This window comes from Halichoeres trimaculatus, unplaced genomic scaffold, assembly GCF_033239565.1.
Source record: "Halichoeres trimaculatus isolate MK-OKI-2021-1 unplaced genomic scaffold, fHalTri1.1 fHalTri1_scaffold_6, whole genome shotgun sequence".
NCBI lineage: Eukaryota > Metazoa > Chordata > Actinopteri > Labriformes > Labridae > Halichoeres > Halichoeres trimaculatus.
The window spans coordinates 23125144-23150144 of NW_027437184.1; the positions used below are offsets into that span (position 1 = coordinate 23125144).

The 25001-nt window shown below is 40.7% G+C and overlaps 1 protein-coding gene across 5 annotated transcripts in view; it reads left to right on the forward strand.

Annotated features, from left to right (window-relative positions):
* Positions 1-25001, forward strand: part of LOC141791353 (roundabout homolog 1-like) — a 126719-nt gene that overhangs the window by 73977 nt on the left and 27741 nt on the right. For all 5 annotated transcript variants that reach the window (XM_074671731.1, XM_074671733.1, XM_074671732.1 and 2 more), the window contains one exon: positions 22430-22587. In XM_074671731.1, coding sequence (XP_074527832.1) covers positions 22430-22587 — 158 coding nt within the window. The remainder of the gene's footprint in view (positions 1-22429; positions 22588-25001) is intronic.

Genomic DNA, 25001 nt, shown 5'->3' on the forward strand with positions numbered 1-25001 from the left:
TGCAGTTGTGTGGTTCACTCTGGTATTCTGCTGACATGGGATCCATTAGGAAGGGTTTTGGAAGAGGGGGTTGGGGGTGGAGAATGCACAACAGTGCTGGGAGAGGGAAGCAAGGGCCTGAAAAAATAAAAAAAAAGAATCAGTGAAGGAAATCTAGCATAGCTGAAAGACTTTCAAGCAGGTTTGAAGCAGGAGAGAAGAAAAGGAAAGACAGGGAGGAGCAAAGCCTGGAGAGATAGTGCGATAGCTAGGAGGAAACAAAGGAGATGAGAGGAAGCAGAGATTGAAGTTGGAAGACAGGAAAACACAAGGGAGGACTGAAAAGTGATGAGGGTGTACAGTACTGTACATGAAGAACGAGATGAGAAGCCAGACAGCGGGGGGCTGATTTAGCATACATAGCACCAGTGAAGAGTCAGATCTGATTGAACCATCGACTGTTGGAACATGGGCGTAGCCACCTTGACGTAATCTAATGCTCGTTGGCTGCGTATTCAAACCTCAGACTATTTGGTCTCTTCCATGTTGGTTTTCTACAGAAGTGAACCTATTCTGACAAGAGGGCTTAACAATGTCAATTCATCATTGCAAACAAAGCGCTGGCTAACAAACTACAAAATGACAAACTAGTTAACTTTCCAGTTTGCTGTGAAATATAATTTGTAGTTCAACCTGATTTAGCTACACCAACATGTTCATTGCTCCCTCCAATAACAGCAAGAGTCACAAGATCTTGATTAAAATATGGTGCATTTTGTTCAAGCTAAGAAGTCTAAATCTCGGCACAAAGCTAGAAACGTAAACTCAAAGCACATCTTGTAGGCTGCTTGTAATTAAAGGGGGCTTAGGATAGTCTTCTTGTTTTCTTTCTTGTTTCTGATTCTTGAAACTTATGTGTGCTTAAATTACCCATTTCTCTTTATCAACCTTAGCTTAAAAGAAACACCTAGAAGAAACAGAGACCATAACAGGCCGTAAACATTAGGGGTAGGTAAAAGAAATAAAAACTATTATATACATTTTTTTTGTTTGAAAATATAAAAATTGAATTCTTTGTCATTTTTTTTTTCAAATTCAAATCCTTCATTTCAGTCTTTGTTTAAAAAGTAGATTGGAAAAAAGTTACCACTTTTCTCCAGCAGAGGGTGAAATGTTTCTTTCTGACACGTGATGTGCATTTTATAAGAAAATATGGCTCCTGACATAGTTCGTAGACATTGTCATAATTTATCTTTTTCATATGGTCTGGTGTTAAAAAAGCAAACTAAAAATTGTATCAAAGAATACAATATGAAATATCAAAGAATCACAATTTAAATCAAATCGGCGCCCCAAAAAATCGTAATAGAATCGAATCGCAAGAATAGCATATAATCCCAGCCCTAGTTAACATGTTTACTTACTTGCAGATATTGTCATAAAGTTGGTGTAAAGGTCTCAGCCTTGCTGCTTGGCAAAGAGTGAACAGCTACAGCACATCCATCCACCAGTCAAATCAAACACAGAATTCTATTCATGATTAATTGTGGCCCTTATGTGACTGAAACAGTTAAGTTTAAAAAAGTATATTGTCATTGTGACTTCCACTGTAAAAATGAGCATTGTCATATTGTCTTCAAAGGGGGTTGCTTCACTCAAGTGGAGGCTTTGTTTTTCAACATAGGAAATTGCTGACTAGTGTTGACTCACTTTTGGAGCCAGCCTCAAGTGGCTGCATGAGGAAATGCAGTTTTGGCATTTCCCACTGACGTCATTTCTCAGCCCTGGAGGTTACTGCTTGGATGAAGCAATTAGAAAAACAAAATGTAGTTCAGCTCAAAAATATTCAAGTGTGCACTTGTCTTAACCACAATTGGCCATGACGCACACCAATGCCCTCATCTTGGCCTGTTAATTTGCACCTATCCAGTCAGGTGAGTCACCTAATGCTGCCGAGGCCTGAGTCAGGATAAGTGCATTTATTTCAACAGAGCTTATTCACAGAATACCTCATACTAATGATAAGGCATGGTGTCTGTACACTCACTAAGCCATCTTTTGTGTGGTGCCCAAATGATACCCTCCATCCCTATCATCACTGGGGACTCGCACGCCAACCAATGGGAGTGTCATTGCCAAGGAGATTGGAGACACCTGGAGAGTGGCATCACCCAACAGCACATTAAACAGCCAGTTTTATTTACGTGGGATACACAATGACAGATGAGTGTTTGTAGCTGCGGGGCTGCAGGCAGCAGTGTTTGTGATAGGGATTTGCAGAGGGAACGGAGGAAAAGGATGACAGGCTGCTGCATTAGCTCTATTTTCCAACAGGGCTTCATGTAATTACAGATGCTTCTCAGGGATGTGCCCTTCTCTCTGCTCACTTTTCCCGGAACATTTTCTAATGCAAATGTCCACTCTGCCCTCGATTGTGCCTCTGACCACAACATCAAACGGAATGAGCTATCAGAGACAAGACCAGGCCCGGCATCCAATATCAATTTTTTTCGTATAATCACAGTTTTCTCTCTTCCTTTGCATATCATTTTGCTCCTCGGCACCTCTTCCCTCCCCTCCCCCTATACCTATCCATGAGCTCTACTCGTCAGAAAGACAAATTACCCAGTAGGCTGCTCTTTTAGCTGTGCTTTCTGTACAATAATCAATTTGAGGAACGCGAGAAAGAGAAGGCTAGAGAAACGTGAAATTATTCATCAGGGTCTCTCAGTAGCAGGGCTGTATAGGGGCGTGGGGGGATGGTATAGGGGTCTACCTCGTTCCTCTATGAGATAATTAGGGGAGAGGACCAAAAGGCAGAAATAAGGGGAGTACTGCAGGCTAGCAGTGAGAGGGAAAAAAAAGGCTGAAGTGACAGAGATAGAGAGTAGTGGGTGAAGAGATGGCGGTTCGTTTCTGCTCTGAGAGCACTTTGTTGTTATATTTGGAAATCTGGAGATGGTGTTTAGAGTGTCGTCCCAGCAACAGACAGATACACAAGAGAGGATGGAGTGTAGACAGCCGGAGCCGGTGACGAGTGAGAGTGGAAGTGCAGAGAAGGAGGAAGAAGAGCTCTGAGAGGAGCATGACTCCAAGTTAGCGTAGTTAAACTACTCAGAGGAAAAGAGGGATAGTCGCGTGAGGAGGGGGGAAGAAGAGCCAGGCTCTCTCTTGTGGCGGGTGTTTATTCAGAGAACCTCTTGTTTCCTACCAATTAAAGGGGCTGGGGACTGCTTCAGCACAATCCTCCCTCTCAACCTCCCCCTCCTCCTCTGCTCAATCTGTCTCCTCTCCCGTCTTCCCTTCTTCTCTAGAGCTTGCTCCATCTGCACTTTTTGATCATTTAAATATCTCACACTGCACACGTGCACGTGCTTTTACTCTGAAAGTTCTCCCACCTGACATTTTCCTGTATTTGACATTCAGACACATATGTATTTGACATCAAAATTCCTATCTTGCACTGCATGCCTTCATTGTGTTTATCTCGTTTTAATTACTTGCTTTATCTCCAACAGCTTGCATTTGTTCTGTCCTTATCTATACCTTCCTCCCTGCTAGTGCAATGACCCGATTTCCCCAGAGGGATCATTAAAGTTTCATCTTTCACCCCTCGTTCATTTCCCTCTCCCATTCAGTCCTCCCTGGTGCAGTTCGGTCCAAGTCAAACAAGCTTGTCGTTATAGTCGATTTCTTTCCCCGTTCCTACACTAAATCACTGGTCTTTAGCCTCTCCTTGACTTGAGAGGACTGTAAGTGCCAGAGACTACTGTTAGCAGTGTTTCATATCATAAAACAGTAAATACCTCAGATTTATGGATTTGTCTTTTCAATCTGGCCTGATTCAGGTTTAAATTATATTCCTTAAGCCACTATTCTTATTCTTAGGTTCATACCATCAAATTGCTTTCCATTTTGATAGATTTCTCTCTAACTGTGCAAGACCTTCTTGTATGAAACACCTTGGAATAAGAGTTTGTATCAAAGAAAGTTGAGATGAGTTAACTTTGCATATATCTATTGCTTTGAATTCCTGCAATATGCTGTATCATTGCATCTTTCTGATGCTCTCGGTGATAAACCGTTGAAATACACTAAGAATGCATCTCTACAGAAAATGATTTTTGGTCCCTGCTACTGCTCCACCTCCAGTTAAAAGGGGGCCTTTTTTGTTTCCATATTTCCCCTCTGGTTCCACCATAGATTCCACTCTGGAGGCCTTTTTTAAAAGTTTGCATTTTAGGTCGGCTAAAACACCATTTCTGTATAAACGTGCGGCCAAAATACTACAATACTTTTGTGTTTCACCCTAAGACCATTGTCATGTAAATGGCCCCTAACACTGAGGTTTAATATTGCTTGACTACCTCACATTTAGCAATGCTAAATTTGACTGCCTTAGATTGAGTTTGTTGGTATTACTGTTTAGACTGATGTTTATATTTCTCATTAGTATATACGGTCTCTTCCTTTTATCTCTTTTTACTTTTAAGCCTATCTTACATTCTGTTTTTCTTAAATATTTATGGGGCTTAAAAACAAGGACCTTGTCCTTGATGGTAAAACTTTGTGCCATCCATGTGTAAATGTGTGATAGCAATAAAGCTCCTTGAAGATTTCCCCTTTAATTGCACCTGGCAGTTAGTTTTGTTGTTTGAGAACTTGTGACAAACAAATGATAAATGGATGTGTAAAGTCTCAATGTAGAGCAAATGACAATGGTGCATCAAATGCTGTTTGCTTTGCAGTGCAGTTTATGGTGCATTTCACCCTAGTTTACTCCTTTTCTGAATGAGACAGTGTCTATTTGGCATCATTACAAGTTTGGTTGACACAATGGTCTCACAATCCTTTTGTTACTCAGACCCAGAATGTTAAAAAACCATAGCCGTTCCTTATTTCTGCCTTGACACAAGCGATACACTCCTCCTGCATTCCTCATTATCAGTATCAAACACCTGCCAAGATGCACTAAATATCCCCAAATAGGCCAATCATTCATGACTTTTCTACTCGATGCTGCATCTCATCACATATCCATCCCCTGTGAGGAAATAATGCATAGAAAAGTGTCATCTGCACCCTCTGTACACAAGCCTCACTGTCATGTGATTGTGCTATCACTACCTGCACTGTCAGCATCTTCCCCTGTCACACGGATGTAATTTTCCCTGCTTGAATAAAAGCATTATTGTGTTGCGTTGTGTATCTGAGTGCAGAATGCGAGCCTGTCAATCAGTGTAATGCAACCTGGGATATAATGCCATAGCCTGGAATGGTTGTGTGGAAACAGGCCGTGATTCTGTCTAGTATCTGTGTCTGATTTATATTATTATTTTTTCTCTGCAGTCACTCCAGAGAGCGTTACATACCTGCTCATAGCTGCGATCTCTCCTGGGCCCTGAATTGTCTCTCAGATTGATGACAGGGGGAAAGACTGGGGCACCTCAGGGCACATTAGAATGCGGAATGTAGCTGTAAATTGTGTGTGTGTGTGTGTGTGTGTGTGTGTGTGTGTGTGTGTAGATGTGTTCCTTAGGCTCTAACTTTGCCTATTTTTGCACCAGCCCCTACATGAGGCAAAAAACACGTCGCGTCTTCTCTTGACTCTGCTCCATTCTCTGCTGTAGCTCTTTGTTTCTTTGTGTCTGCACCTCTACTCCTAACCATGCTTGCATGTCTTTGTCTTGCTCACTTTCCTCGCAGTTACAGTTCCTCTTCCTCCTTAACGCCTCTTTTTTGTGACCAACTGCACTCCTCCCTTGGAGCATCTCTCCTGGGTTTTCCTCTTTATTATTTCTATGTTAACCCACTTTGTCTTCCCTCACAAACAAAAGGCCAGGTTGGAATTAAGGTAGATCCTCCTTTAAACACGGAGTAGCCTACTTAGCTTCAGATTTATGCCCTGTGTGCAGTGTGTAATTGCGCATACCCTGGAGTTCGCCCCTCTGCTTTTTGTGCACAGCTCATAGAAGGTGCTCATTTTGAGCTCAGCCTAGCCCAAGGAGATTCTCCAAACACTTCAGCAAGGGTCACACTGCTCAAACAAAGGTTTCTACTGGAATACATTTGTCTCAAGGTCTCAGTCTGCTGTCTGCTTCCCACTTCTTTTGTTTGGTCAAACAAAGCCTGGAAAGTCTGTCTCTCCAACCTCACTCCTTCAGGGGGAGTTTCATCAGCCTTATTAGTGGAGAAAAATCTAGAAATGTGTTCCTGGTCTGCGCGAAAGAAATTAATTGACAGACTAGCGCACTTACATACACGCTTCCCTCCGCTAACCATATTTTATCTACTCGTTAATGTTCTTAATTATGCCGTCAAACAGTGCCAACGTTTTGCAGTGTGGCACGCTTATTGAAATGGTAATGCAACCATCTCAAAGTGAAAGTCTTTCATTCGCTGGCTTCTAAGTGGATTTATTCATGACAATTTACCCTTCTCATGCAGGATTACACTAATGAGAGGGTTAAAGGGTGGTGTATGAGTGTGTGTGTGTGGCTTTTCTCTGCTTTCATGCAAAGGACTTTTGCCCTGGAGAGAAAAAAGGCCACGCTACTGCTGCCTCTGGCTCGCTCCATTATTCAGAAGAAGAGGGCCTGATTTGGTTTTGTACCATTCTTTTAGACATTGGTGAACACTTCCTGCTTTCTAAAGGATTCAGGTGTCACAATTAGCCATTTTTTGGGGATGATTTATCTAATTTGAATCACAAGTCAGTAGATCTTCATCCTGAATGGCCTTACGCTTGATTAAAGCCATTAAATGTATTTAAGATGCTCTTGTGTGCCACAGGAGCAGACGTCAGCCTCGCAAGAGGTCAGGATGGAAGGTGTTAGTAGATCTTTATATGTGGGTCATGGTGCTTGGTGTTGGACTCTATTGATATTGCCTGTGTTTTACAATTCCAACCTCCCACTGTCAAAACCCTGTCTGTGTGTCTGCTTCCTGAGTGCTGTCTATTAGTCATATCCAGGCAGCATTGTTAGTTTTTCCTTCGTCGCCTTTGATTATAACTCACTCCAGAAGGAATTCCATCCTTGTCGGTCGATAAAATAGCTTCTCTAAAGTGGGAGAAAGCTTCTATGAAATAACAGGTGGCAAAAGCAGACACCACCCACACAAAAACATCATGGCTGGACTTTAGTGAATTGAGGCTCTCAGTGCTTTCATCATCACAGCCTTCATTTGCCAACATGTTTCTAAGAACTGTGTCCTTCTCCATCCATTGTGCTCTCATAGGCAGCACAAACTTGGCCCCCAGCGTTCCTTCTGATTGAATGGACTTTAATAGAGCCTCAAGTCTGATTTCATTTCTGGTCATTTATTTTGATTAAAAGAAGTTTGACTTAATGAAATGGCAAAGCCTTGAAAAATTAATTGGAAAATGTACTTAGAGTGATTAACATTTTGGATGAGTTTAAGGCTTTTGTTTACTCAGTTAATGCCAGAGGGAATGATGCAACAGGAATGATGTTATTCGTATTATTTGTTTGTCTTTTTATCACCACATAATCCATGCTGAACGAGCAGGACCCTTCCGGGTTTGCTCACACACCATAGATAAAAAGGTCAAAACTGAACATAGTAATTGCTAATAAAGTGTTGAAATATGGATTTGTTGCTGAGCTAGTAGAGCCCATTTATCACCAAGTCAACCAGTAATTGCTGCAGTGACTTGGTTACACATCTATTGTGCAGTGAGAATGTACCTGCAGTCAGAGAGCAATAAAACTATGTGAATGATGTCACAAAAGCTAATACTGAAATGATGCTGCAAGTTTCATAATAAAAAGGTCTGCACTTGGTGAAAGGAGTTTCACATTTATTGTTATGTTAGTTGTTGGTGTTTTTAGTTCGAGGATGTTCAGGAATAAGTAAGTGTTGTGAATGTCATCTCTTGGCTATTTTTTTCAGGTGATTGATATTTAGCCATAAACAGTTCTGACTCAACCATTATCTGATCCCAGCACTCTTTCCTTAAAACAAGTTTAATTTCCTTTAGCTCTACACTGCAAAACTGGACTCTAAGCAAGTTACCTGCAGGCTTATGGCTGACCGAATAACTATGACTCAGTGCTATAACCACTTTGAGGCACTATTGCCAGCTTCAATCATTTAATTTCACATTTATTTACTGATAAACTCAATAAAATGTTTTTGACAGAAAACCTGCAAAGCCTGCTTTTGTATGGAGCATATTCAAAGGATTAATGGAATCTCGAGCTGGACCACAATTTTAGAAATCGATTACTCTGACTATCATATTTTCGATTAATCGATGAATTGGGGAAAAGAAAGAAGATGAATGTATTGTCATTTAAAGAATTAGAAGTAAGGCCAAAACAGTAGAAGATACGTTGTTAGGTCATCACACTAAGAACTTAGTGGACCAAAAAGGCAAATAAATAAAAATGTGTCCTCAATCTTTTCACCTGCTAGTCAAACAGTACACCCCCTATGCCCTACCACTATCTGTAGCAGCTAATGCTAATGCTAACGTTAGTTTGATGAACTTCTTGTGGTTTTCAAACAGGGTGGCGATTTAATAGAAAGAAAAAACAAGTCTTAAAGGAGACCCCATGCATTTCACAACTTATAGAAGGAGTGTATGTGGGAATTTGTAGCTCCTCACCTTGCTGATCAGCTCCCTGACTTGTCATCGATGAGCCCAACATGTTTGCGTTTTAAGTGCTGGATCATTGCAGTCACACTGCTGTGACATCCAAGCTCATTTTGGTCAATTAACACGCTGTGTGCTTTTACTCACTGTGAAATACTGTCAAACTCAGGATTTTTTTGGACAAACGGCTTCTCCGGCTCTGCCATAGGTAGCATGTTTACTCGTTTCCCTGCCGTTTACCTGCTGGCTCGGCTCCTCCTCTGCCATGCTAATCTGTTTACATGTGACGCATACAGCCCCGCAACCCAGGTAGTCTACACTCCAGTCAAGTAGGTGCACCTTCAGCTTGTTGCCAACAGCTAAAAAATCCAACAGAGAGGAAGAAGACAAATAAACTTAAGACAAACTAAAACAGTAATGGCTCAGCACAGTGCATCGATTATGGAAAACATTGACGCTTTAACTACTCAATTTTTATAGATTTTATTGATTTGTCGTTGCAGCCCTTATGAAATAGGTTAAAAATCTGATCAGTAAGGGCATTGATATCAGTAAAATCTTATCAATAACCATGAATGACCATTTCAGCGTTCTTTTTTGTTTTCTTAAAGTTCATCAGTGCAATAAACATTTTGTGAAAAGAATCATGCCGGAGACTTGTGGTCTAAATTCTAAGCAAAAAAAACACGATTCACAGTTTTGCCAGAATAGTGCAGCCATAGCCTGAATTTCTTGTAAAGAGTTTTTAGAAAAGTCTAGTATAGCCTGCTTGTAAAGTTTCTTGAGTTAAGACTTTATTCTTAATTCTAAATTCAAGAAACTTCTTAAGTAGATTATCCCACTGACAGATTTCTTTACCCTTAGAAGCAATAAAAGCATCATTTCTTGTCTTTAAATATTTAGAAATTGGTCTATTGACAGTTATTGCCAGATAACACCACCTACCCTTTACTGGACAATATTAAGAAAGCCATGAATTGCCTCACTACATGAGTCCCCAAAACCAGCACATCATTGAGGTCTGTCGCAGTAGCTTAAAGATGATAAATTTGTCCTTGGCTCATAAACATAAGACAAAGTCAAACACAAGCATTTTTCTTCTATTGCATTCATAACTCACTCAATCCTTTTGCTATCAAGACATCAAGTGACCAACATAAGTCGTCTATTAAATTGTATAGACTCCTGCTGTCCATCCTTTCATCTCTTTTTTACATGATTTGCGTTACCTAATGTATACACTGTGTTGCTATTTTCAAACAGTAGTCATTAGGGCCAGCTTTGGACATATTGGGGTCATAGGCCACAATACAGGCTGGGATATATGCAGCAATATAGGCAGCAGCTTAAGCATGAAGTCCTTGGGGCATGGGAAGTTAAATATAAACCCTTGGATGGAGCAAAGCTCCACATACATTCAACACTCACTCTGTTTTGCTCACACAACCGCCCACTCATCACCCCAACTGATCTGTTTAACGATTCAAAATCAATAAAGTAAGAATAAAATGGGTTATTGTGTTTTAAAAATGGCATGAAACACACAATTTACTGTGTGTGGAAGAAGCTGTTTTTTAAAGGGCATGAAAACTGCTTGAGCTGGCCCTGCTAGCCATTGTCCTGACATAGGGTCAAAAGGCAAATGAGAGAAGCCAGTGCATTCAGAGGTGAGATCAGGAACACAGATTCAACCTTTTGCGCTTTAATGTGATCGACAGTTTTCCTAACCCTATCAGAGCTGTTTTCACCCTGCTCCTCTTCCACTTCTCTAATTCTCCTAATCTGCTTGATGTCCGTCTCTCCGACTGTATGTGCCCTCTCCTTATCCTCAGAAGTGCCTCTCCTCGGTCTCTTCTCTCCTGACGTTCTTGGTACAGAGGGAAAGGATGACTAGAGGAGATTAAAATGGAGGTTACACAATCCTTTTAGCTGGTTTTAATGTGCGCCCCTCACAAGTGATATGTTCCACACGTACATCAACAGGATTAGAGTGTCAGAACATCCGAGGAACTGGTGAACCCTGTGAATCTATCCTACAGGCACACTCACTCAGTTTCTGTAAACACAAAACCCTTGTCAGGATACAAGGCTTCTTTCTGTCTTTACATTCATTACAAAAAAAAGTGCACACAATAAAAAAACAAATATGAACAACATAAAAGCAAAAATGTAGAAAATTAAAGTTCTTTTTTTGTCCTTTTTTTTTTTTTTATAACCTGAGATATACTTCAAACTGCAACACCACTAACACAATTCTTGACCGTGCCTGAACAGCACATTGAGCTCACAAAGGAAAAACTTCAAATGTATTTTGTTTTATGAGAAAAATAACTGGTTGTATTTGAAGAACAGTTGAATAATACCACTAGAGCAACTTAACAGAATGCAACTTGCCAACCCCAAAAATCCTTTGCCCTGAAGAAAATTGTGAAGGAATTAAAGTAGAGAAGGGTAAATAAAGTGTTTATTTATGTTTGTGCGATGAAGCTGCACACCACCCTTAAATAATTCAGTATCCAAGCGTGGACACCCTACTAAAAAAAGGCTGGACATGCACCTGACAGGTGTAGCTTACCCTACCATGACTTCCATGTGCTGCAGCAGTCAGATAAAACTGAGACAGCAGAGTCATTCAGAGTTATCACAGCCACAGTCAAATGATGAACTGCTTTAGCTGAATTTAAATCCACTGCCTCTGATGTTAACGTGTCACTAGTTAGAGCAAACACTTTCTATTGAGCTTAAACTTTCCCTTAACTTAAACTTTTAACTTTTTCCACAGAGCTTCAGTGGGACTGTGTCTGTGACATCTTGAGTCTCATACCTGAATCTTCAGTGCCTTTAGGATTAAACTGGATCACTTGATTTCCATAGTGTTGTGAGTTTTTGCACATGAAGCAGCTGATGAGTTGTGTTTCTTTCTCCACTTGTTCTGAACTGTTGGACAGCTTGAGAAAGCTCAGTGTGTTGAGAGTTATTTAGTTTTTCAGCTTCAATGCTTCAGCATTAGCATAATGCTATCGCTGGCTTCTGGCAAGTGACACAAACCCTAATGGAGGTTACATTCTTGTTTCACTTATTTGATTTAATTAACGACAGCACTTTCCTCATTTCTTTTTCTCTTGCGTCCATGTTTGCTTCATTGACTTCATCTCCTTCATGTCACATCTGCTGACAACAGAAAAAACACTCAACAGCAACATTGGGTTGACAGTAGAACCACCTGTCCTTTTATTTCTTTACTTCATTTCATATGCACAACTAATCAAATAAAGATATTCATACTCTGTGGCTGTGAATCGATACAATATTGCCACACAAAGTAATGCAGTACCATACGGTATTGATTATATTGACATCCTTGGAGGCCTCGGAGACCTGGTCACATTTCCATTGCACTAGAACCTTAGAAGGAACTGGAAAGGGTGTTTCCACTACCAGCCCAGCTCTTAGGAAATAGAGCAATGTCATATCGACACTTAAAGCTTCTGCTTGCACAGTGTTTGGAAATAATTGGTCAGGGCTAATTTGCTTGTATATCCCATAGTTGGATTCAAATGAGACACAGATGCAATCAATTCAATGTGTCACCAGAGGATTTCCATGCTGATTGTATATGTCGGCGCAAAAAAAATTGGGGTCATGTTTAAATTTTTAAACTCTTTCAAATAAGTGAATGCAGCAAGTAAAGTGCTGGGAATCAGAGCCAATTTTCACTGCTGAATTCGTGTCATAGGCTCTACCCAACAAGAACTTGTGTCTACTTGCATTTCATAATTTGGTCTGTATGGAGATGTTTAAGAGCATGTTTTCTAAGTGTGAATCCCTTTACTTACTACAGTTCACTTTCTCACGATATCTATGTACTTGAACGCTGATTTCAACACTGGTGTCCCAGTATGTGATTTGACATTGTTTCATGAGGAACATAACATTTAAACTAACAGGGTGTATCTCCACACACATACACATACACACACAATACTTCTCAATGTTGCCAGCTAGAGTGCTATACATTGCCATTGTTCCATCTCTGTTACTGCCTCTGATGTCAGATCAGGGTTGGAACAACTCCACTTATCTATTTCCCTCCATTTGTACAACACAATGCAGATGAGGCTCCCATTTGCTCCCTTTAAACAGGAAAATAGACATGCACATTTTTTTAACGCAACAGCCAGCACTACCCATATACTCCATGTAATCATCTATAGAATTCCTTGCCATTATGTTTTGCTGGACTGGCTCGATATGCTGGCTGCACTTGTCAAAATGTCTGCAGTACTGGTGTAGGATCAATATTTAGTGAAGCCATAAGCTTAAAGAAGCTGTGTTGAAGCTCTGCTGGTATCTGATTAGAATGGGTGTGGAGCGTAAATGAGCCACAGTTGGGTTATAAATCTACTGCTTTGATCCAACAATGTGTGAAAGACTTCTGAGAGATTGTAACTAAGAGGAAAGTAAAGGTTAAAGTGTAAAATGTGTCCAAACATATATTATAACCAGGAGCTTTATCCCGGAAAGTGAAGCCCCTTTGTTAAGTTAATTGGCTTGGTAAACACAAGATAGATTTATGGCCCTGTATGCAAGAAAATGTGTTTGCTGTGGGACTTTTTTGGAGTAGTAATTTCTATGCAGAAAATTAAATTCAAATAGGGGAGCTTGGGGAGGACAGGCAGGGATTCTGTGTTTCCTTTTCAGGCGGTGTTGGGTGTCTTCTGGATGCTTTTGTGTGTTCAACAAATCTCGTGTGGCATAGTTACCAGACTGAGCTAATGCTTGTATCCTAATTTATACATGCAGGACCCTCATTTTTTATTGGATTTGCTTGGTTGCAGTTCATATTAAATTATTGGCTCTGGTATTTTCCTGTAAAGGGGCACAGGGCCCACTGGACCTCCTAGGTGAGTGTATGTGTGTGTGCTTGCGTGTGTGTCTGTTTGTCTCCTGTTTTTTGATCCATATGACCAACTGTAGCCTTCATGAGCTGAGCATATTGGTTTTTCTGTGGAGCAGCTGTTTCTCCTGCAGCTTTCTGTCTCTCCAGACTGCAGATCTGTGAGTGAAGAGAGGAGAGAAAGAGGAGAGGAAGAAGGAGGGGTGATGGATAGACGCAGAGAGGTAGGGGGTAGGGAGAGGTCAGGAGATAGATTGTGAGAAAAGTCAAGGATTTCACGTCTGCTGGGATTGGATGATTGCTGTATTTTAAGGTTATCTTTGAGTATTTATTAAAGTTATATATATTTTTCACCCAGGACTTAGCTCTAAAGAGGACTGGTATATATCTGGGCTAAAACAAATGTTTGAAGCACTGGGAAACATTAAGACTTCAGGGCTGTGTAACACATGCCAGTAGTTATTTTTACTTATTACTCCTTACTCTTGGAACAATGTGTTTCAGTGCGGTCTCAGTGCAGAGTGCCACAGAGCTGAGAAGGAACCATGGTTCAGCTTCTGCTTCATCGTATTTCCATTTAAGCATTTATTTATCGCTGAGCCAGCCTGCTGAAGTATAAGAGGGTGTTTTATTCTGCATAAACTTTGTGAGAATGACAAGAGCATAGACAGACATTTTGAGTGGCCCTGTAGATAATCTGCATATTTTTGGAGAGCTTTTCATCCACCTCTTATAAAGGGGACTTCTGTGAATTTATGCGACTAAGGTAAGAAGGAGGCAGGGTGGTGAGGTTGTTCTCATTTCATCATTGTGTCCTTTCTACATGGGGTTTGCTTGTTCTGCCTGTGTATACAATGATTCTCCAACTCCCTCCTATAGCCCTAAGACTTGCTCAAATTGTAAAATAGTAGGGGTGGGAGAAAAAAATCTCTATACAATGTATCAGGATTTTTCATTTGACAGCATCAAAACCGGTATTCTTTGTCAAAAATGATTTTTTTTAATTCTTCATTTTGGTCTTTGTTTATAAACTGGATTGGAAAAAGTTACCACTTTTCTGCAGTAGAGGGTGAAAAGCTTTTTTCTGGCTCACATGATGTGCATTTTATGGGACAACATGGCTCCTGACATTGTCTGTAGACATTATCATCATTATCTGACTTTTCTGGTGTTAGAAAAGCAAACATAAAATTGCAAAACTCATAAATATCAAAGAATTGGAATGTAAATCAAATCAGCACCCCCAAAAATTGTAATAGAATCGAATTGCGAGAATAGCAAATCATCCCAGCCCTATCAGATAGTGCAAGAAGATGGGAGCATAAAAGGTTATTTTGTCTCAATATGTCAACCCTGTGTGTCCAAAGGGATGACCGGGGTTGGCGTGAGCCTGCCTAGAAAGCTGATTGGCTATATCTAGTGCCATATGTACACCCTTCATTACAAGTGGCTGTATTCTTTGTCTAAGGCAGGACTTGTGCCTACGATGCAACAGGTTGCAATTTAATCCTCAAGTCTTCCTGTTGAGCCCCGAAAGAATAAAGCCCAGTTGATTTGTATGTTACAAGTATCCCATGTTACTTTAAAGATTTTTACCTCTTAAGACCCAGCACCCACATACGTGGACATTACATTTCTGCCCCTAAAACCCATGATACTTCATTTTTTAGAACTTCAACTGATTAGCCACATTTAGGGACATTGCCCACATCATCTTTGATGAAATCCCAACATTTCACCCATTTCAGTGAAAAAAAAGCAATTTATTTAAGTTCAATAAAACTACTAACAAACAACTAATAGAGGACTCATAACACAAATAATCCAACTTCCCATACAAAGACCAAGTTTAGCTATTACACCTATCAGGTCTTATTATCCCATAAAGCAAGGTCATTTAAAAATTGCACACTAGAAAAAAGCTCGGGAAATTAAGGAATTAAGGAAATATATATCAATTTCATAATTGTAAGTGTTGATAAAGTCAGTGGCACCAATAAAAAAAGAATTTTAAAAAAATGGTTTGTGTGTAAATAGATGTTTTAGCCCCTAACAGTCTTAGATTTTTAATATTTATTGCCAAATGGAGCTATGCCTGCGCTAAAAGCTTGGCTTTGTTGTTTCCCAGGTTAGCCAAGCAGCATGCTGCTGTTTTCTTAGAGTTGCTTCACTAAACAAGCTTTAGTGCTGGTGAGGAGGCTGAGGTGATGGTGGCTATGGGGGCTGAGAATGGGCTGTGGTTAGTTTGTGGTTAACTGGAAAACAAGGATTCAGTCAGCAGTCTGTCAGCTTGTTACTGCTGGGACATATGACTCCCATGTTCTGCATAAGCTAACACCAAGCTACATTTCCTGTCACCCTCTGAATATAAGTCAAAGAAAGTCTGGAAACACCCCTGTCAGTTTCTACATTGAGGCTAAACAGCTCTCCTTTAGCCTTTCAAGTGCAATTTTTTTCCATGTAGCTTAAATTTCAAATTTGTAGCCTATGACATCATGCAAAACTCCTCATGCTGCAAAGAAAAGAGATTCACCAAAATCCACTACAAGCCAAGAAATCTCACATGTAGAAACCGTCATTTGTAAGTTTTTCAAACCATTTTTATACCCATTGAATACGTAAAATAGCTAGTAAGTGGCTAGCTTTTGCTTCCCCAAAGTCAGTATTCAGATCATATGTGTGCTGGATGTTAAACTACGCTTTCAACTCTCAAAGCCAAAGTAAATGTTAGTCTATCTGTTATCACACTTTTTGGTCATGCAGACATTGTTGCAACACAAGAGTGTCCAACCAAACAAGAATCTACATATTTAGGCAGAATTCTCCCAATTAATCTTAGTGAAAAGAAAATTGTGTTCATTACGCAGCGGACAGCTCTGAATTTTAAGTGTCATGAGCCAGCAGTGTTTAACATTCCACAACATGTTTGCCTGCAGTCATTCGTGCTCTGCTTTTATATGAATGAAAACTCAGATAAAAGATCAGCCATATGACGGACAAAACCAAATTACTTGCAAATTAAATTGTTTTACTTTGTTTTCAAAAAAACAAGACTCTGTCAGTTGTCTCTTCTCTTGCATTTGGATGAGCTGATTGCTAATTGCATTCCTTCGCTAAAACATGATTCGAAAGCAGACGCATGCACAGCTGCTGTCCTGCTTTCGGCTAATCCCAGCAACGAGTGGTATCAAACCATCAGTGCCTTGCAGTAATGTTGATTTTGGGACATGTAAATATGTGCTGTAACATCATAGTTAAGCACCTGGTACTGCAGCATGTGAAAGCACTTTGAATACTTAATGGAATAGCAGGGGAGGGGTAGTTTTGACTGTGGCAACAAAAGGTTGCCTCAGGCCTCAGGTCTCCTGCTGTGATGTAGCGTGATAAGGTTACTGTGTGAGCCCAATCCTGTCGCTGTCGTTGGGGTTAGATTGTGTTCCTGTTTGGTGCAGTTGGACTCTGCAGTGGGGATTATTGGAGCTGCAGTAGGCCTTTCAAGCTCCAGCTCAGGCTCCAAAGGACTAACAACAAGTCAGGCACTGTCAGATCCAGGCTAGCGAGGCCAAGGGCTATTGCTTTGAAGTTGGCTATGGGATTCTTATCTGGAGGGATCAGATGATAGGAGAAAAGAAGACGTACAGAGGTGCAAAGCTCCAGCTAAACAGAGGAGAATCTGCAGAGGTGGGCTTTACTGTGTGAAGCCCGAGCCAGCATGCTGTGACCAGCTTCGACAACCTGTGAAATTCACACGTGTATAACTTGTGAAACAAACAAGAATGATTTGAAAATAATAATAAAAAAACTGACATGCCAGCTGTAATAGAACTCACACAGGGACAGAACAGAGAAAGTGAAAATAAATTTGAATTCGAAAAAGAGCAACAGCATAATTGATTTAGAAATCTAAGGATTGATGCGTTTGGAAAAAGGTTCAGATTTTAACGGTCCTCTCCTTAACTCTGTTTACCCCAGTATGGAATATCTACAGATTATTCCTCCTCATGCACAGAATTTGCAAATATGTACAGAACCTGTGGCGAAAGTGTTCAATCTGTTTATATTTCCAGACAAATCCAATTTCAAAGAGCTTTGGTTGTACGCAGGTAAACAGACTCAGCAGAAAGCAAAAGGAAGAAACACATGAGTACATAATGTGATGTAAGACAGGCATCCGTCTGCTGCAGTGAGACCACAACTGAGCATTTCATCCATCCACACAAAGAGCCATCTGCCTTCAAGCAGCACAATTTTATTTGGATCCTGTATAAAAATGCAGAATCTGTAGGAACTGGACTGGATTTTGTTGTCACATTCCACCATGATGCAATCCAATCTTAATGCTATTTGCCTTCAGTTAGCATCTTTAAACAGGTACCTGTATGCACAATCAGCTAACATTGTCTCTCAGAAATATGAATATTCACTGTTTTGTTTCTCACCCTATCAGGTCCAAAGACTGTTAAAAAAAAGATTGACGTCATCTTGCTTGGCTCAAAGTGAGGTCGCCATGAATACTGCTCCCCCTGGTAGCTGGCTGCAGTATAGGCCAAAAAAAAATCCATCTCCTCAGCCAATCCAGATGAGCTGTGGTCAAACTTTAAAAAACTAATATACCTCATAAAAATGTTTATTACATCTGATTGTTGTGGTGATTTAAAGGTATTGCGCTTGTATTTAAGTCCTCTGTTTTCTGAGAAGTTTCGTTTTATTAGATATAGAGGTTAAAAACAAAGCCTTACGTCACTTTTAGCGATGATTGACAGCTGCTGTTTTTGTGTATATTTTTGGGGATTGTTAAATATGTTGTGAAGTAGAGCCAAGAAGAGATTAGACTCTCAAAAGGAAAAAAAAATAGTTATTTTTGTCACCTGGCTCCACTCAGATTCTCTCTGAGTTCCTTACAGCCTCATTCTGGCTGCACTTTGGCAGCACCTCTTCTTTGGCTTCAAAACCATACAATGGTAAAAGGTGGAGCCACACTGCCCACTCTATATACACTCACTGGCCACTTTATTAGGCACACCTGTCCAACTGCTCATTAACACAAATTTCTAATCAGCCAATCACATGGCAGCAACTCACTGCATTTAGGCATGTAGACATGGTCAAGACGATCTGCTGCAGTTCAAACCGAGCATCAGAATGGGGAAGAAAGGTGATTTAAGAGACTTTGAATGTGGCATGGTTGTTGGTGCCAGACGGGCTGGTCTGAGTATATCAGAAACTGCTGACTACTGGGATTTTAACCAAGAACCATCTCTAAGGTTTACAGAGAATGGTCCCAAAAAGAGAAAGTATCCAGTGAGCAGCAGTTCTGTGGGCCAAAGCCTTGTTGATGCCAGGTCAGAGGAGAATGGACAGACTGGTTGGAGCTGATAGAAAGACAACAGTAACTCAGATAACCACTGGTTACAACTGAGGTCTGCAGAAGAGCGTCCAACCTTGAGGCAGATGGGCTACAGCAGCAGAAGACCACACGGGGTGACCCTCCGGTCAGCTAAGAACAGGAAACTGAGGCTACAATTCACACACGCTCACCAAAACTGGACAATAGAAGATTGGAAAAACATTGCCTGGTCTGACCAGTCTGGATTTCTGCTGCAACATTTGGATGTTAGTGTCAGAATTTGGTCTCAACAGCATGGATCCATCCTGCCTTGTATCAACAGTTTAGGCTGCTGCTGGTGGTGTAATAGTGTGGGGAATATTTTCTTGGCTCACTTTGGGCCCTTAGTACCAACTGAGCATGGTTTAAAGTCCACAGCCTACCTGAGTATTGTTGCTGACCATGTCCATCCCTTTATGAGCACAGTGTAACCATCTTCTGATGGCTACTTCCAGCAGGATAACGCTCCATGTCTTAAAGCTGGAATCATCTCAGACTGGTTTCTTGAACATGACAATGAGTTCACTGTACTCAAATGGTCTCCAATAGAGCACCTTTGGGACGTGGTGGAATGGGAGATTCTCATCATGGATGTTCAGCCGACAAATCTGCAGCAACTGTGTGATGCTATCATGTCAATATGGACCAAACTCTCTGAGGAATGTTTCTAGTACCTTGTTGAATCTATGCCACTAAGGAGGCAGTTCTGAAGGCAAAAAGGGTTCCAACCCAGTACTAGCAAGGTGTACCTAATAAAGTGGCCGGCGAGTTTACAGTCTATGGTCAGGACTCAGTTCAGCACAACCACCCGCTCACGATACATATCCCTTATTCTATTTATAAACAAAGAATATACTCAATTGGGTTTGGTTTCAACAATTTTAAATCTCAAGTTGCTCATTTGACTTTGACATTGACCAGCACACCATAAAAAGTCCCTGATATCCTTTATTGCAAATGTGAATAACAGCTGTTCAGCCCAGAAGCCATGAGAGATTGGCCGTCACTTCCAGAGACTTGCTGTTAATTCTACAATCCTGCAAGCGTTTCTAATAACTTCTTTTGCATTTTGCCTTTATAAGACTGAGCAGCTGGGGAGACGGACAGAAAATGTGGGGAATAGACAGTGATTTACACATGCATCAAAAAGCCATGAAAGAAAGTGAGCTGAATCAGGGCCAATGAGTTGAAAGCTGTAATCTCTGTATATGGGAAACCATTTGCCTCAGTTTGCAATATTTAATCAGACATATATCTATCAAGTGTTAGTTCTGATTTACATTGTAGGATCTAGAGCTGTAAATGCCAGTAACTTAAGCAAATTATGGTTTAACTAGTGTGTCAGAAACATTGCTCATTCAGAGAAGCTTGTTTATTTGAACTGTTGGAGCTGAGGGATGAAAAAAGCTGCCTTTCAAACTCTTAATTGGCATAATTTAGGTCTCAAGTCTCAGAGAATTTACATTTCTGTATGCTTGCATGATTTTTACTTGGGCATGCATCATTTCTTATTTTTATCTTTTTAAGCAGATACATTTCCCCTTCAGAGAATATAAACAGTCAGCTTTGCATACACATGTTCCAGATTATTGGAGTGCACAATAGTTAAACATGCAAAAATGTGCCAACTTCTCCTTGTTCACACACTCACTAAAACATGCACAGTTATAAAAGCATTCTTCACTAGCCTTCATAAGCTTCCTCTGGCTTTAACTCTTATCTCCTTTTGCTTTATTCCTTACACTAACTCCAAATATAAATCTTTAACAAAGCGGGTTTGAGGATGTGGTCCAGGCTCTTTAAATCCTATGGAGACGCTTGGACCTCACACGATAGTAAAAACAGATGTGTAGGCCTCATTGCTTTTAGAATTATTAGATAGTATCAGTCGATCAATCAGCACACACACATGCATACACACACTGCGAGCCCTGTCGAGATGGTCTCACTCTCTTCCTGCCAGCAGTAACCTCAGTCGTGTTTTTGCGTCCCACGAGGAATGTCTTTTATCATGTGACACGGTGGTGTTGGCGGCAGTGGGGGGAGGGGTGTGGAGGGGGGTCATCGGACAGCTGTTTCCCATCAGCACTTATTCAACTGCAGTCAGTCAGTCGCAGCCCCACTCAGAGGATCACAGGGGCCAGAGCAGCCGAGTGGAGCTCAGAGAAGTGCAGGGGCCAAAACACGACCAATTAGAGGGTCATCCCAATTTGTTCTCCCATATCCACACTGCTCATCGAGCCACTCAGGCCCCGCAGGTCCAAGCGTTATGTACAAATCTGTAGCCAGAGGTGAACGGGTTGCCGCCATCTGGGAGTGATTATGCCGTTTTCCTCATTGTTTCCTGTCTTTTCACCCCAACCCGGCTTCACTTGAGTTCTGGTGTTCCGCTCTCTCTACGTTGGCTCAGCTCCCTTGGCTTGTTCAGGTTCTGTAAGCCCCCCCCCCCCCCCCCCCCCCCCCCCCCAGCAGCAGCAGTCACTCATGCAAAGGCGTCTACATTAGCACATGTTTTTCGCCTCATTTGGAGCAGGAATACACTTGGCTGTATAGAAGAAAGGTTGTTTTCACTTATGGTACACTGATTTCTTACAAACTTTCCTGCAAAGTCTAATTCCATTTTCTTACTTGCTGTTATCTAGCAAGTAAAAGTCCTGTCAGACAGTTTATTTCTTTCAATTGTTTGGTAAATTCAAACTCATTAAAATTCCTTCCTACTTATCAAAAACGTCCCCTTCCTCTTCTTTGAGCTTGAGGCGCACGTTGAAAACCATTATATACAGCCTATGGTGGAGACAGGAAAGAGCTGTCTGTGGCCACCAGAAATCACACTCTTCTGTTGGACTTCTTGCAGTTTGCTTTGTCTCCAGTTCAGCCTCTCTCTGGCTTCTTTTTCTGCATACAGGCTACTCATTGTGGAAAGATGATAAATTGCTGTGGTAGCTTTCGCTGTCTGCTCAAGAGGCCGTCTGGATCTCACCTTTCACCATTGCTCACTGTATCAGTGTGTCTTCTTGTCTTACTGTCAGCCATTAGGACAAACAGCCTTCTCAGCAGCTTGACTCAGTAGACCTTATCCCCTGTTTAAGAGAGGGAGTAATGAGGGATGCTGGGAAATCTCATCATATGTTATAAAAATGCTGATATATATGTGTATTCTATTTGCATGATACAAAATGTAGAAGACCAACGATTTTGTAAATCAGGGACTCATCAAAAAGTTATTTTGTGCTTCTCTTCTTGTGTGATGAACAGAGCTTGAAATAATGTGATTAAATAAGACTTGCAAAGAAATTGGTAGTTGCTGGGAAAAAAAAAAATAATAGGCAATTTCCTTCTTTCAGACATTTAAAAAGAAAGTTTGTGCACAGCATGTTACTGATCGACTTGCAGCTTTTCCATTCACCACATTTAGTCTCTGTAATGGCACAATTTATACACGTCAATTTAAGGAACTGATAGAATGAGGGGATAATTTTAGCCGCAAGTCTTGTTCGAACTTCATTTAAATCCACTGTGTTGACTGTATTTTCTCTTTATTTCCCAGTTTTACGGGATGACTTCAGACAGAATCCAGTGGACGTTATGGTGGCCGTGGGTGAGCCTGCAGTGCTGGAGTGCCAGCCTCCCCGTGGGCACCCAGAACCAACCATTTCCTGGAGGAAAGATGGGGCAAACTTGGAAGGCAGAGATGAACGCATCACAGTAAGAGATCCCAATTTAACTCTTAACATAAAATAAAAAGGACATGTTCATTAGCTACTGTTCAATCTGCACTTACCGTCATGTATGAAATGACTGGTGAACAAATGAGTTGACTAACAGAGGGATGAATGGTTGAATGAGTGGGTTGGTGTAAATTCTTGTATGGATGGTTGAATGGATTGGATATAGAAATGAGTGTGTGTGTTGCTGATGTAAAGATTAAGGAACAATTAGATGGTTGAATTAATTAATATACTGATAGGTGATGGAGTGAGAAATAAATGGATGAATGAAGGGATGGTACAGAGACAGTGGATGGGTTTGTCGGTAGAATGATGGGATGGATGGAAAAATGGATGGAACAGATGAATGAAAGGATGGTTGGATGGTTTTATCTAGGGCTGCAACTAGGGATCATTTTAGTAATCGATAACTCTGACGATTATATTTATGATTAATTGATGAATCATGAAAAAATTAACATGAATGACATGAATGTATTGTCACTTGAAGAATCAGTAGTATGAGAAAAATAACACTACATATATTGTTATGTCATCAGATTAAGAACTTAATGGGCCAAAAATGCAAATAAATAAAAATGTGTCTTCAATATTTTCACCTAGAGGTCAAACAGTACACCCCCTCTGCCCTACTACTATCTGTAGCAGCTAATGCTAATGCTAACATTGGTTAAATGAACTTCTTGTGGTTTTCAAACGGGGTGACAATTTAATAAAAAGACAAAACAAGCCCTAAAAGATATACCATGCATTTCACAACATATAAAAGGAGTGTATGCAGAATTTCGTAGCTCCTCACCTTGCTGTTGAGTTGTCTGGCTCGCCATCCATGCGTCCAACATGTTTGCGTTTTAAGTGCTGGATCATAGCAGTCACACTGCTGTGCCATGCAAAGTCATTTTTGCAAATGTTGCATTTAACACACTATGTGCTTTTACTCAGCGTGAAATGCTCCCAAACTTTTGAATTTTCTGGACGAACTGCATCTTAGGCTCTGCCATTATTCGCGTTTACTTGTTTCCCTTACCTGCCGGCTCAGCTTCTCCTCCATCACGTTGGTCTGTTTACATGTGACGAATACAGCCCCACAGCCCAGGTAATCTACACCCCAGTCAAGTAGGTGGTGGTAATGCACCTTATGATCGTTGCCAACCGCTAAATAATCCTACAAAAAGGAAGAAAACAAAATACTGAAGAAAACTAGTACATTAATGGTGCAGCACAGTGCATCCATTATGGAAAACGTTGACACTTTTAGTTATCGATTTTATAGAGTCGTTGTTGCAGCCCTAGTTTTATCAATGGATGAACGGATGAATAAATGGGTGAATAAATGGGTGAATAGATGGATGAATGGAGGGATAATTAGGTTGATGGAAGGGAGGTTTCATGGATAGATGGATGGATGGATACATGGTAGGTGGATGAAAATATATACATACATGGATACATACATAAGAACTTATAAACTTACATACAAACATATGACAACAAGAAGATGTTTAATTTCTAATCACTTAATGTGGGATTCTGTTGAGCACATAGCGTAGGTGTAAGTGGTTGGTATTTAAATGCCCTTTTCAGAACTGTAAAGAACCAATTTTCCCTCACCTTTGTTATTCAAAAGTATGAAACAAGCCAGCTTTTTATGTCAAATACAAAATCATTTCCTGTAGTTGTTAGAACAATACACAACCCCTCATCTCTACCCATGTACTCTGAGATCTTGTACAAAGCTGAAAATGTCAGGGGAGAGCTGAGAGCATGTATTTGTTACACAACAGGAAAAAATGTGCTTTTAATATGTGAGATGGAAAGTAGACACTTCAGCATAGATTTACATGATGCAAATGTTAATTGATTTCATGATATGAGCTGCTGCATGCTCTCATATATGATGTCTTGTGACAGTGACAGCACAGCAGGGGTTTTCTTTTTATGTTCTCAAACTGAACTGAACTGAATTTAGACCCAGGAGCGTCTGTCAGGTCAGAGCAAAAAGAAAAAAAAAACTGGCATCCCCCAACCTAAGAGTAAAAGCAGGACTTAGTAACTCATCTGATTGTGCGTATATTTGGTTTGTTTATCCAAATGTCTTTGCATGCTCCCAGGGACACACAAGAGCAGATACAAAGCTCACGTTAGTGTGGAGTGACAGGTAGAGTGTCTCTGGGGGGGCTGTGATGGACAGAGCAGCTATCTCTGATTTAAGGAGGAGTGGATCAGAGCCAGAGGAGAGGAGGCTCCTCTGAGGGAAATACAAAGGCTGCTTTTTGCTTTGTACTTTCTGCGTGCCTGTCTTTGTCCTTCCTAATCATCTTTTCTATATGGAAATGTGTCTTTGCCACGAGAGTTCGCTCAAAGACAGCGCTTACTGAACAAAGACCAAAG